Raw genomic sequence first — 15,395 nt, 5'->3', positions numbered from 1 at the left:
AAGAAAGAGACACTAATATAATATAATACAGCATGCAATCCAATATAGTATAGTTAAATATAATATAATAATCTATATCTTTATAGAGAGAGACATTTTAAGGAATTGGCTAATATAACCAGGGAGACTGGCAAGTCCAAAATCTATAGGGCAAGCACGTCCTTGCGTGCTAAGTTGCTTCAGTCATGTCCGACTCTTTGTGACCCTATGGACTGTAGCCCGCCAGGTTCCTCTGTGCATGGGATTTTCCTGGCAAGAATACTGGAATGGGTGGCCATGCCCTCCTCCAGGGGATCTTCCCGACCCAGGGATTGAACCCATGTCTCTTACATCTCTTACACTGTAAGCAAATTCTTTACCACTGAGCCACCAGGGAAGCAGGGTGGAAAATTAGTAAAAGTTGCTGTTGCAGTCTTGAGTCCAAATTGCCCAGGAAAGACTAGGCAGACTACAAGCTCTGAGAGGGTTTCCATGTTTCAGGCTTGGCTAAGAATTGCTTCTCTTTCAGGTCACTTCAGTCTTTGCTCTTACAGCCTCCAACTGATTGGAGTTGGCACATTCACAAAAACAGAGTATTGTGCTTTACTCAAAGTCTACTGATTAAAGTGTTCATGTATCTTCCTACCAACATTTAGACTGGTGTGTAATCAAACAACTGGACACCATAGTCCAGCCCAGTTGATATATAAAATTAACCATCACAGAATACATGGATTAAAAGGGATATCCAGGCACTTATTCAAAACAGTTTAGAAAGAGAACAGCTAGGCCACCACAACAGCTAACTGGGTTTGAAGTGAAGAGAACAGTGTTTTTTAGGGTGGTGATGGGGATAGAGAAATACCCCTAAAGATGGAAAACATTTCAGAGACTAGCATTAGATGCTTCTCTTGAGAGAGTAATAGTGTTAATTACTCAGTTGTGTCTGACTCTTTGTGATCCCATGGTCTGCAGCACACCAGGCTCCTCTGTCCAAGGAATTCTCCAAGCAAGAAGAGAGCAGATAGGAAGTGAGAATTGATTCCAAAAATATACCAAGGTTTTCTTGTATCTTGTTTGTATCTTGGGGGTCCTATCTAAGAGATGCCCAAGGGATAGTTTATCAAAGTCTATTGTGGGGGTTCCTGGGGGAGTCATGTTAGGAAATTACATTTACTTGTGACTGTGTGGGCTATTTAAAATTTTTAAAATTAAGTTTCAATTATTCAACATAAATTATATAAGAAACATTCTCATATTAAAGTATTTGTGCATATTATCAATTATTTTATTCCAAAAAATATCTTAAAATGAAATCATTGGATCAAAGGGAAAAACAATTCTTAAACATTTTAAACATGTTAAAGCACTCTTCCAATTTTTATCAATTCAAATTTCCATTATAATGTATAAGATTGTCTCTTTGAACCTGACCCTTGTTAAAACTGGATGTTACCATTATTTTTCATATTCCCCTATTTGGAAGCCTAAAAAATTCTTATCTAATTATTTTCATTTCTTCTTTGTCCCAGCTTTACTGAAGTGCAGCTGGCTATTAAAAATTGTACATATTTAAAGTGGACAAATTGATTTGATTTACATATACATTGTGAAATAATCACCAGAATCAACCTAATTAACATATTTATCATCTCACATAGTTACCACTTTTTTGCAGAAAGTAAAGACACAATCTACCTTCTAACTGAATACTGTCAAAATATGCATACAATTTAAAGTGATCTGACTCATTGGAAAAGACTCTGATGCTGGGAGGGATTGGGGGCAAGAGGAGAAGGGGACGACAAAGGATGAGACGGCTGGATGGCATCACTGACTCGATGGACGTGAGTCTGAGTGAACTCCAGGAGTTGGTGATGGACAGGGAGGCCTGGCGTGCTGCGATTCATGGGGTGGCAAAGAGTCAGACACGACTGAGCGACTGATCTGATCTGATCTGATCTGATATTCAGCGTAATGACCTATCAAATCTGAGTGGCATATTTTAAAAATATCTAATATTTAGGTAAATTTTAGGTTCACAGTAAAACTGAGAGGAAGTTTCAGAGTTTTCTCATATACATCCTGCCCTCACACATGGATTGTCTGCACCATCATTAACATTCCCCACCAAAGTAGTACATGTGTCACAATTAATAAGCCTGTATACACACACACACACAATCTACCTTCTAGCAAATTTAGAGTATACACCGTACCCTGTTAGCTATAATTACCTTGTTGTACATTATATCTCCAGAACTTACTCATTTTGCGTAACTGAAAACTTCTCTAATTGAAAAGAAATGTGCTGCTGACCAATCAGTAAGAAAAAGAGCAACGTTGTTACAAGGGATGGAAAGGTTAATTCTGTTTCAGTAGGAATATGGAAAGGCCTGTCTGAAGAATTGGGGATAACTGTACATATATTTTTCCTGGTTCTTAATCTGTTTTGCAACCTGTCATCACACAGCTTAGATTTTTAAAATAAAATAATAATATGCACAGATATTTTAATATAAGAATGTTTCCCATATGATTTATTATATTAATTAAAACTTAATTTTTAAATTTGATTTAAAGTGTTTTTGAATAGATATTATCTGCATATAATTTTTTCCCATTTTTGTTGAAAAATAATTGTCATATATCACTGTATAAGTTTAAGGCCATATAGCTTGATGGTTTGATTTACACGTATTGTGAAATGATTACCATCAGTATGTTCAGCTAACATCCATCTTCTTATATAGATACAATAAAAAGAAAAGAAAGATAAAAGGAAAAACAATTTTCTCCTTTTGAAGAAAACTTTTAGAATTTACTCTCTTAGCTTTTCTGTATATCATACAGCAGTGTTAACTGTAGTCATCATGCTGTACATTACCTCCTTAGTACTTAATTATTTTATAACTACAAGTTTATGTCCTTTGACCACCATCCTTCATTTCTCCCTATTCCCGTCTTCTGCCTCTGATAACCACAAGTTTGATTTCTTTTTCTATGAGTTTGGGTTTTTTGTTATTGTTTTGGTTGTTTATTTTAGACTACACATATAACTTAAATCATGAGTATTTTTTTTTCTTTACCTGACTTATTTCACTTATCACAATGCCTTCATAGTGCCCATGCTGTCACAAATGGTAGGGTTTCCTTGTTCTTTATGGCTGAGTAAGAGTCCACTGAACATGTATATTACAACTTCTTTATCCATTCATTCATCAATGATACTTAGGTTGTTTCCGTGCGTTGGCTATTATAAATAATATCGCTATGAACATGAAGGTACAGATACATTTTTGAGTTCATATTTTCATTTTCTTTGGATATATTCCCAGAAGTGAGATTGCTGGATCATATGGCAATTCTGTTTTTAATCTTATGAGGATCCTCTGTACTATTTTGCATAGTGGCTATACCAATTTACAATCCCACAAGCAGTGCAAAAGTATTCCCTTTTCTCCACATCCACAAAAGCATTTGTTATCTCTTGTCTCTTTGATTATGGTCATTCTAACAGGTGTGATATCTCATTGTGGTTTTAATTTTCATTTCCCTAATGACTAGTATTAAATTTAATAGTGAGTATTCTCTGAATGCTATCAAATGTGTATATACAAAGGCACACATATGTATGGATTTATCAATTATATATAATGTGTATATATGCCTATATATGTCTTTATTGATATATTAAACTTTAAATTTTATACAAAAAATAAATACTCTTGGTCATGGGATTATGAATAATTTTTATTTTCTAAAGCTTTTCAGTAATTTATTAAATTGCTATAGTGAATGTTACTAATTTTATAATTAGAAAAGTTTTAATATGTTTAAAGCCTGTAAACAATGTTTAATAATTATTATTTTTCTTGTTCAGTTCATTAATAAATTATCCCTAATCTCATTGTCACTAACAAATTCATATGCATCGTATGTTTTTAGCTCTATAGAAGTTAAAGTAGCTTCATCACAATACTACCTTATATGATAGTCAAAGTAATTATAAAAAGTAGGTGTTCTCATCCCCATGATAGTTAATTTTACGTGTCAACTTGGCTGGGTCATGGTGCCCAGATATTAGGTTAAACGGTATTCTGGATGTTTCTATAATGGTGATTTTGGATGAGAATTGTATTTACATCTTTATACTTTTAAAAAAGATTTCCCTCCATAATGTGGGTGGGTCTTACCTAACCAGTTGAAGGTCTTCATAGCACAAAGACTGACTTCCACAGAGTAAAAAAGGAATTCTAACTTTGGACTTGAACTCCAACTCTTCCTGTGTCAACAGTCTGCTGGCCTAACATGCAGATTTTGGATTTACTGAGCCAATTATTTGAGCCATGCAATACAGTTCAATACATTCAATATAATACAGTGCAATGCATTGCAATGCAATGCAAAATGAAACAGTTTTTCAGAAGAAAGAGACTGAGAACTGCACAAATCTTGGCCCCTTATTACATAGATGAGGAAATTGAGACCCAAAGAGGCTTAGTGATTTACCTAAGTTAATCAAACATGCAGTTCTTGGAATATTTACAACTTGACAATATGGATATGATATGCAAACAGTTAATTGAAACTGGAGGTTATCTTAAACTGTAATCTAGCTCAGCATTGAAGCATAAAGAATATCAAAGTGAGAAGCTGAACAGTTGAGAACTAATAGAAAGAGCCTGGGTTTGATGCCAGTACCAACCCTGCTACACAGAGCTCTTGTGGCAGACCAGGGTTTTTGGTTTCAGGATTTGGAGGTGAGACTTTGGACATCACTGGCAGCAGAAAGACCTGTATTAATATATTTAGGGAACCCAGATGTAAGCATTACTCTGTCACCAGTTCAGTTCAGTTCAGTCGTTCAGTCGTGTCCGACTCTTTGTGACCCCATGAATCGCAGCATGCCAGGCCTCCCTGTCCGTCACCAACTCCCGGAGTTCACTCAAACTCATGTCCATCGAGTCAATGATGCCATCCAGCCATCTATCCTCTGCTGTCCCCTTCTCCTCCTGCCGCCAATCCCTCCCAGCATCAGAGTCTTTTCCAAAGAGTCAACTCTTCACATCAGGTGGCCAAAGTACTGGAGTTTCAGCTTTAGCATCATTCCTTCCAAAGAAATTCCAGGGCTGATCTCCTTCAGAATGGACTGGTTGGATCTCCTTGCAGTCCAAGGGACTCTCAAGAGTCTTCTCCAACACCACAGTTCAAAAGCATCAATTCTTTGGTGCTCAGCTTTCTTTATAGTCCAACTCTCACATCCCTACATGACCACTGGAAAAACTATAGCCTTGACTAGACGAACCTTTGTTGGCAAAGTAATGTCTCTGCTTTTCAATATGCTATCTAGGTTGGTCATAACTTTCCTTCCAAGGAGTAAGCGACTTTTAATTTCATGGCTGCAATCACCATCTGCAGTGATTTTGGAGCCCAAAAAAATAAAGTCTGACACTGTTTACCCATCTATTTCCCATGAAGTGATGGGACCGGATGCCATGATCTTCGTTTCTGAATGTTGAGCTTTAAGCCAACTTTTTCACTCTCCACTTTCACTTTCATCAAGAGGCTTTTTAGTTCCTCTTCACTTTCTGCCATAAGGGTGGTATCATCTGCATATCTGAGGTTATTGATATTTCTCCTGGCAATCTTGATTCCAGCTTGTGCTTCATCCAGCCCAGTGTTTCTCATGATGAACTCTGCATATAAGTTAAATAAGCAGGGTGACAATATATAGCCTTGACATATCCCTTTTTGTATTTGGAACCAATCTGTTGTTCCATGTTCAGTTCTAACTGTTGCTTCCTGACCTGCATATAGGTTTCTCAAGAGGCAGGTCAGGTGGTCTGGTATTTTCAAAGGTTTATTGTGATCCACACAGTCAAAGGCTTTGGCATAGTCAATAAAGCAGAAATAGATGTTTTTCTGGAACTCTCTTGCTTTTTCAATGATCCAGCAGAAAAAAAAACAAAATTCACCGGAGTAAATTTGAGGATATGATTGGTTTTATTCATTTATTAATTAATCAGACGGCATCCCATGTAGCAAATACAAAGCTGATCTCAAGTTTTATAGAAATGTGGAGGGGGAGGGGATGGACCAGGGGAGTTATTAGCAGAAGAAATGAAAGGATTGTTTCAGGCAAGATTGCCTTGCTAGTGTGCTTCCCTGGTAGGTCAGATGGTAAAGAATCTGCCTGCAATGTGGGAGACCTGGGTTTGATCCCTGGGCTGGGAAGATGCCCTGGAAGAGGGCATGCAACCCACTCCAGTATTCTTGCCTGGAGAATCCCCGTGGACAGATGAGCCTGGCTGGCTCACTAGTGTTGACCAGAAAATTGTAAAAAGTCCATTCCTGGGAGAGGTTGAAACTGCAATTAAGTCTTAGTTTACTCTCTCGGAGGCAAGTGACTCCACCTTGGGCCTGTTATTTCTTTCTTCTAGTTCTTCTTTTTCCTTTTCCTTCCCCCCCCCCTTACTTTTCCCCCCTTCTCTTCCTCCTCCTCTCTTTTGTTATTTTTTTAAAAACCATCCATACCCCATTTCAGCTTTCTTTGAGCTAAATTGCTAGGATCCTGTTTAACACTCCCAAGAAACGAGACATTTCATGAACTCTTCCTCATTTTTTTCCCTTAAGCTAGATTTGTATGGTACTAGAAATGTACCTTTGTCTATTATAATACCATATTTAGATATGTCTATGTATATTATGTGAATGCTTTGGGGATTAGAGGGCAAAGGGTTAGTTATTTCTCTTGAAATATTAATCCTTAAAAGTAAAACATTCTTATTTTTGTGAAGAACTTAGTGAGTTTACGGGTGCACACATGAGGCAGGACGCTTTCACAGCCCATTCTCATGGCCATGCAGCCTGGGGCTTCTCTTACTGCTCACAAACTGTGTTGAAATTGACTTTTCACCTTCCCCTCAGCTCTTGACAAGTGAGTCCATTATAAAGAATTTGAAAATGGCATCTATTTATGTGTCTCAAAATTTATGTAAAATATGGTGTTCTAAAATGCACACATTAAAATGTGCCATGTTTTTTTTCTTTTTTTCAGATAATGCTATTAACAATTTTCAAATCTGGTATCATCTTGAGATCCATAGTGCTCCTGGACCACCCTTAGAGATTATTGACATGAAATGTGCTGCACTGGTAAGAGCCCATTAACTGCTCATAGATTCTTCCTTTTTGTAAACAGTTGGAGCTTTTGTTGTACACCTAAATTGCTATTCCTAAAAAATAGTCATATTAAATGAGCATATTGGGATAAATTATTCAAATAATGTCAATTTTATTTTAGATCCATTAAGATGCAACTTACATGCTTGTAGAAAAGATTTCTTTAAATCAAGTATTTAAGCTTTTGATAAATAATGGTTATTTTAAATATGCAGATTAATTTCTTTAAAAAATGATTATTTAGGATCTCCAACTTTTGCTCCAACATAGAAAATAAGAAAATACCTAAAATACTTGGTCTATAAATCAGTTATTTGTTCACCTGATCTCTGGGTAAAACTCCATGGAGGCATAGAAAACAAATAGTTAGACTATTGAAACTCACTCAAGTATCACTTGCAAAAGCTTTGGGGAAAAGTATTTGATGTGCTAGAGTATTCTCTTTGCCCCTATAGGCAGATGTGCTGTCCTCATTAAATGTTCACTTTCAGCTGAAGTTGGTGAAGGAGGGGAGTCACTTTCGAGTAACTCTACCCAAATAGGCTATCAATGACAGTGGCCAAGTTACTAAGTTTTCTCTCCTTTCTAATAATGGTAATTTATTGTTGTTGTTTAGTCACTAAGTCATGTCCGACTCTATTGTAATCCCATGGACTGTAGCCTGCCAGACTCCTCTGTCCATGGGATTTACCAGGCAAGAATACTAGAGTGGGTTGCCATTTCCTTCACCAGGGGATCTTCCCTACTCAGGGATTGAACCCACATCTCCTGCATTTACAGGCAGATTCTTTACCTCTGAGCCACCAGGAAAGCCCTTAAGATAAAAACTTGCTAGCTGTGTAACTTTTGAACATGAAGATTTAGTCAGCAGAGACCATATGAATTCTTCTAAATAATCCCATCAAACAAACCTTTGTGAACTTCTTGAAGAACGTGCTTTCTGAATACTTTCAAAGTATACTAAAATGACTGTCCATGCCTATAGAGTTTCCTAACATTTTTGACTGCATTTGCTGTTTTTGCTAAACTTTTGAGAAATACTTTACTTAATCCTTAGATCATTAGTTGTGGCAATGCAGTTTTCAAGACACTCAGCTGCCTCTGATTTTCCATCTGCATTTCATCTTTTGTTACATTCAACCCAATCTTAACACCTTCCCTAGAGATGAGTGAATGGTTAGAATTTCTTTAAATAGGGTTTTTGTAAGAAATATTTACAGCTTTAAGGCACATAAATTTGGTTACTTCTTATAGCAAGTTCCAAAAATCAGGTTATATTTTCAATAAACAAAAATTGGTTCTTAGTAGTCCATTCTCTTTTGTATGAAGTATTTAGGATTTCTTTCTCTTTGAATCTTTTTTCTTCCAGTTTTACTGAGATATAATTGACACACAGCACTGATACATTTAAGGTGTAGTATTAATACATATTGGTTTGACTTACACGAATCATGAAAATTTAGTGAACATCCATCATCTTATATAGCTATAAAAGAAAAAGAAAGCTTTTTTTCCCTTGTGCTAAGAACTCTTAAGATGTACTCTCTTTAACGGTTTTTATATATAACATACAGCAGTGTTAATTATCTTTGTCAGGTAGTACATTACAACCCTAGCGCTTATTTGTCTTGTAACTGGAAGTGTGTATCTTTTGACCACCTCCATCCAATTTCCCTTCCCACTACCTTCTGACTCTGGTAAACACAAATCTGATCTCTTTTTTCTATCATCCTAGGAAACGTGATGAACAGTACAAACAAAGTCCCTGTTTACATGGCACTAACATGTTAGTGGAGTTAGATAGGAAACAAAATAGAATTGAAATGGGATATTCTATGTGAAGTTTTTCTGTTGTCTTAGATTTTCAAGTGAAATACAAACCTGAAGATTATAGCTACTTTTCCATGCTGTAAAAGATTTTGCTATGCCATTTATTACTCACTAAATGTATGTATATGAGGGTATCTCTAGCTGATGTAACAAATTCCATAATTTCAGTGGTTTAACACACGCAAAGTTTTTAATAATTTTGACAGTCTGGTGCCTTTGCTCCTGGTCAGTGTCTAGCATCCTCCATGTTGAGATCCCAAGAGTCAGAGTCAGGTTCCCCCCGTGTGGCAAGTTGATCATCCTTTAGAGACTCAAAGATTTCCGTATATAGGTGGGAATTTCCACTAGTGGCATCAAAGTCACACATATCACCTCCACGCACATACTATTGGAGTGAACTGGTCATACAGCTATGCCTGGGTACAAGAGAACCTAGGAAATGCAACCTCTGGTTGGACAGCCACTCCCAATGATATCTTTATACTATGAAACACAGCACTTAATACTTTACACTTTATACTCTCCAGCACAAAATTTTGCTGGAGAAATGATATTTCTGCCATGTCTAAGTAGATGAGAAATATTTAGCCTATAGCCCACATTCTAGACTTTGTATGCCATGACCAGAACACAAAGGGAGTGGGAGTGTTTTCTTTAAGGAGTGGAAACTGACAGTTTAATGCCCATTGGATTTTGGTGAGTTCCTGTCCACAGATTGGACCATATATAAAGGGGAAATGGCTAGAGTGAAAGCAGCTACATTTCCACTGATACGTGCTAAGACCTTGTGTGTCTAAATGGATTTTCCTCTGTGGAAGGAGATTGGGCTTGGGCTGTTTTAAAAGATTCAAGGTATATTCTGCTAGAGTGAGAAGAACCCAAAAGAGTCTACATGGTGGTAATGTTAGAAAGTGTGAAAGAAAGGGACCTAGAAAGTCAACTGGAGAAGTGCAACCAGCATCAGTTAATTTGTTCTTTGACCTCTCATCCCATCTATATGCTGTGACCTGATGGCGTCATATTAGCACAGTGATTACAGGAGGAGAGGAAGTCAGAGCAGGCAGTTGAAAAGAACACATCATGTGTACCTTTTTCTTCACAAGCAGTCTGAAAAATCACCAGAAAGCCCCAGGAGTAGGGACGAGGTGCCAGGTAGAGAAATCAGGAAAAATATTCATTGGATATGGGATGTAAGTGTTGATTGATTTTGTACTTCTTTGCCTATCTAACAATGAAACTCTCCAGCATTGGGGACCATCCTAAGATAACAACAATGATCTGGAAAGGGAACTCTCGCCTGGTTTGGAGAGCAGTAATGGGAGAGAGAAACTGTTTTCAGATTATACTCCACTAAGTTTAGTTCATCAGGTGAACCCATTACCATGACAATAAATGAACAAGATGAATTTAGATGGACAAGATGAATTTAGACAGTGATAATTCTCCAAACAAAAATAGCCCAGGGTTTCATTGAGGATGGCACAAAGACTGAAGCAGTGCAACCAGGTAGAGAGATTAACAAATATATAAGCCCTTGGGGCAGAATGAGCTTGGTGGAAAGGGACCTACCAAGGAGGAGCTCAGGCACTCCAGGAACAGGAAAGAGATTATTAGGCTGGATCTTGGACAGAAATGGTAAAGAGATGATTTGTGATTAGAACCATCTTAAGAAATGTTGTTGGGAAATTTGTTGTTGTTCAGTCACTAAGTCGGGTCTGACTCTTTGCGACCCAACTGCAGCACGGCAGACTTCCCTGTCCTTCACCATCTCCCAGAGTCTGCTCAAACCCATGTCCACTGAGTCAGTGATGCCACCCAACCATCTCATCTCCTGTCACCTTTCTCCTCCTGCCCTCAATCTTTTCCAGCATCAGGGTCTTTTCCAGTGAGTTGACTCTTCACACCAGGTGGCCAAAGTATTAGAGCTTCATCTTCAGCATCAGTATTTCCAATGAATATTCAGGTTTGTTTCCCTTTAGGATTGACTGGTTTGATCTCCTTGATGTTCAAGGGACTCTCAAGAGTCTTCTCCAGCACCACAATTTGAAAGCTTCAAGGCTTCATTGCTCAACCTTCTTTATGGTCCAACTCTCGCATCCATATATGACTACTGGAAAAACCATAGCTTTGACAAGATGGACTTTTGTCAGCAAAGTGATGTCTCTGCTTTTGAATATGCTGTCTAGGTTTATCATAGCTTTTCTTCTAAGGAGCAAGTGTCTTTGAATTTCATGGCTGCAGTCACCATCCACAGTGATTTTGAAGCCCAAGAAAATAAAATCTGCCACTGTTTCCACTTTTTCCTCCTCTATTTGCCATGAAGTGATGGGACCACATGCCATGGTCTTAGTTTTTTGAATGTTGAATTTTAAACCAGCCTTTTCACTCTCCTCTTTCACCTTCCAGATTAATGTTGACAGTATTTTGGCAGATGGATATTTATTAGAAATTACTTATATGATACCATGTATGAAATGTATCATTTGTGGCTCTTTATCTGTTTAAACTTTGAAGAAAATAATATTCATACCATAATGAAAATTAGAAAGTTTTTTATAGTATTGTTAAATTTGACCTATTTTACCATACTTGGAGTACAAAACAATTAATTGGAAACTTCCGTCATCTTCTTCTTTTTTTTTTTTTTTACTATAATGAGCTATCTTTTTCTATTGAGTTTGTTGCTGTTTTCAAGACAACAAAGAGTTTGGTTGTGGGGTTCTCCAGAGATTGCAGTGCTACTCAGTGCTGGTGGCTCTAAGCAATTGGTGATTGCTTTCTGCAAGGCTCCTCTGTGAAGGATTTTGAGGGGTATCCAGACCTACTGGATAAGAGTGAAATGGTCAAGTGATGATACTTGCCATGAATGTGTCAAGGAGGAACTGTGATAGAGGTGCCACTTAACTGCCATCCATAGCTCAGTTGGTAAAGAATCTGCCTGCAATGCAGGAGACTCCAGTTCAATTCCTGGGTCGGGAAGATTCCCTGGAGAATGGATAGGCTACCCACTCTTGGGCTTCCATTGTGGCTCAGCTGGTAAAGAATCTGCCTACAGTGCTGGAGACCCAGGTTCTATTGCTGAGTTGGAAAGATCCCCTGGAGAAGGGAAAGGCTACCCATTCCATTATTCTGACCTGGAGAATTCCATGGACTGATAGGATCACAAAGAGTTGGACACAACTAAGCAACTTTCATTTCGCATTTCCTAAGAAGTTTGGCCAACTGTGTAGAATGTCATAACAGATTTCTAACACAAAGTTTCTGTTCTATGGCTTGCAATTCAGAGAGACAACAGTAGATTTAAACTGATTTTGCTTTATTTTGTGTTAATAGTTTACATGTGATAAGACATAAAGCAATCACACATCCCAGTACTATTTTTCCCTCTTTAGACTAGAGTTTTTCAGTGTACAGGTCTTGAAATGTGACTCGGTTAAAATAAGCATTATTATTATTTTTTTATTTTTTAGAAAAGATGACTAGGATAGGATAGGATAAAGTAGGATAGGAAAGAATATATCATAGAAGTCACAAGTGGTAAGAGTAGGGACTGTTTTGTGAAACTTTTTTTTTCCCAGTGGCATGTGTATATGAGCCAATAGTAATATAAAATGGAGTTAGATCTTAGCATTTTTACTTCTTTGAAGAAGCTGTATCATTGTCTTACAGTGACACTTTCTCTGAAAAATATCTGAGTAATAGACCAGGATAAATATCTAGTCCAAAATGCCTTATTTCAATTTTCTGTCTAAAGACCTTGGCAGAGTGTCTAGGCTATTATATGGTGGTTGGGATTTGTTATCATGGCATATTACTTTGGGTTAGTTGTTGATTTGCTTGACCCTCAGAACTTTCTAGGAGGCTGTGTTTTGTAACAGTCTTACAAGTATGTCAGGTTGCCTAGGAAATAGTATAATTTGTGACATAATGCCACTGTTGAGTTTTTTGCATGTTATACTTTATTTCTTCCTTGTTTATAATTATGAGCATGGATATTTTACTGTAGGAGTTTAATGGCCATTTATTTTAGGAATCCATGATTCTAATATCTCCAGAAACTATTGTAAATGACCATTTTCCATTGCATTTATGATTAAGTCTGATTTGTAGTAAATGATATCTACTTTCATCTAGTAATTATAAACTTATATATATATATATCCTTGATTTCCATCTTTCCTCGACAGATTATGTTTACCACACTAAATGCTATTTCTGTTCCCCGAAAATATAATATTTATCCACTCATTTATTTATACAGAGGTAATCAAGAAAATGCTGTTCCATGGACAAAGCAGTAATGGCTATCTTGAAGATACGTTGTGTGAATAACTCTCTCCCCATCACCACCTGTCCCCACCATGTCCTATAATGTGATTTGATAAATTTCAAAATAGCTCCATGTGCCAAAGAACACCCATTATCGAGCTTTAAATTATGGCTAAAATGTCCAACATTCTCCATTTAATTAGGTTAAATCATTATAGACAATTGGCTTTTTGTTAACATTGAGTTATGCCCTGCCTGTTTAATCACCTTTGACACATTTGCTTCAATTAATGGCTTTTACTGTAGTGGAGATCACAGCTGTAATGGGATAAGATAAACGTCATTACATAGAGAGCAGACTTGTGGTTGCCAAGTCGGGGGGAGGGGAGACATGGCAACTGGGGTTAACAGGTACAAACTATTATTATATATAGGATGGATGAACAACGAAGTCCTACTGTATAGCGCAGGGAACTATATTCAATATCTTGTGTTAAACTAAACTATATGGAAAAGAATATGAAGAAGAATATATGTATAACTGACTCACTTTGCCATATAGCAAAAATTAACACAGCATTGTAAATCAACTACGCTTAAATAAAATTTTTAGACAAAGATATGTCATTAGCCAAAATGGATCAGAATGAGAATCAGGAAATGTCTTGGAATGTAAAGTGTGCCTTCCAGGCACACTTGGGAGCCAGAACCAGAAAAACTAGACAGAAGGAAGGCCTCTAAATGGGAAGGTAGTCATGTCATCAGCATAATTTGATTTTTTTAGCCCCATCCCAGATCTACTGAATCAGGATCTTTGAGGAAGGGGGCCAGTAATCCATATTTCAGTAATGTCTACAGATGATTCTTAAGATGCTAAAGCCTGATTCCACAGCTAGAGGAAACATTGACATACAGACTTCATAATAATAATTGTACTGATGAAAAATATACTTTAATTGTATATAATTTTGAAGTTTCCTGAGTATTTAGCTAGGTGGATCTCTTAGACTATTTGTTTTTGAAAACAATAATTTTATAATTTACCAAGGCTAAGCAAAGAAAATACATAAGAGATTAAAAGGGTGAGGTACATTCATTAGTGGACTAAAGAGAAAAATATAAAACAATGGCCTAATGTATAAAAATTTCTTGGTTTTCCATAGGACAAAGACCCTATGCTGAAGGTTAGAGCTAATTACATATTTCTTTTGTAATTCTAGGAGAGTTTTTATATTGAAGTACCTCTCTTTAATCCAGAAGAGAAAATTATTCACTTCGATGTGCTCTTCTCAAGTGCTGCCTTTAGTGGAGTCGATGAACTTGACCTATTTCCACTAGATTTTATCAGCTGTATCATATATTATTCTCCAGCACGTACAGGCTTTATAGAAGAAAGGTATGGTTTGAATGTGGCATTATACTTATTGTTTATCCCTTGAAATTAACCTTTCAAATTATTTCTTTGCATAGTATAATCATTCAGATTACACTTGCTCATAGTTTTAATTTTGTTTAATATCATTCATTGCTAAAATATACTAATTTAGAGTGACCATTGTTTTCTTTAGTGCAAAGATATTATTTATTGGAATATCAAGTTTAATAATGCCTAAATTGCCCCCTATATACTCTCTTTCACCTCACTTTTTGTTAACCATATTTTTCTGGGTATAAAAATTGAGCCAAATGAACATGATTCCATAAGGACTAGGGGTTAAACTTTCAGTATTCTTAATAAAAATTCATTTATATATTCTCAATTAAATGCAAATCACAAACATACACATATTAGCAGTGCAATGGCAAGTGTTCTTATGGCATAATTATGAGAAACTTTCTTTGCACTGTTTTCACACACACAGAAACACATAGCCTCTATACTCATAATTAACTCACCTTATGGTAAAATTTCTTTGTTTCAACAGTAACATCCAATTGTTACAGTTTTAAAGATTGTACTTAACTTATTATTGGTGTGTACAATGCATTCCATTACTAGCTTTTTGCTAATTTATATACTCTTTCAGAGTTAGAATAATTCTTATTTTAATGAATGATGAAGAAATAAACGTATTTGCAAAATTGTAAAGGATAAACATTTTTATAATGTAAAGCATGTAAATTAAGGTCAT

General features: G+C 36.5%; 1 protein-coding gene across 3 annotated transcripts in view; it reads left to right on the top strand.

Annotated features, from left to right (window-relative positions):
• CFAP47 (cilia and flagella associated protein 47) overlaps nt 1-15,395 on the top strand; it is a 502,187-nt gene that overhangs the window by 367,080 nt on the left and 119,712 nt on the right. For all 3 annotated transcript variants that reach the window (XM_070365964.1, XM_070365963.1, XM_070365962.1), the window contains 2 exons: nt 7,040-7,137; nt 14,484-14,659. In XM_070365964.1, coding sequence (XP_070222065.1) covers nt 7,040-7,137; nt 14,484-14,659 — 274 coding nt within the window. The remainder of the gene's footprint in view (nt 1-7,039; nt 7,138-14,483; nt 14,660-15,395) is intronic.

The sequence above is a fragment of the Bos mutus genome, chromosome X (genome assembly GCF_027580195.1).
Source record: "Bos mutus isolate GX-2022 chromosome X, NWIPB_WYAK_1.1, whole genome shotgun sequence".
NCBI lineage: Eukaryota > Metazoa > Chordata > Mammalia > Artiodactyla > Bovidae > Bos > Bos mutus.
Note: the sequence above shows the minus strand (reverse complement) of the source record. Positions and strands in the feature narration are given on the sequence as shown.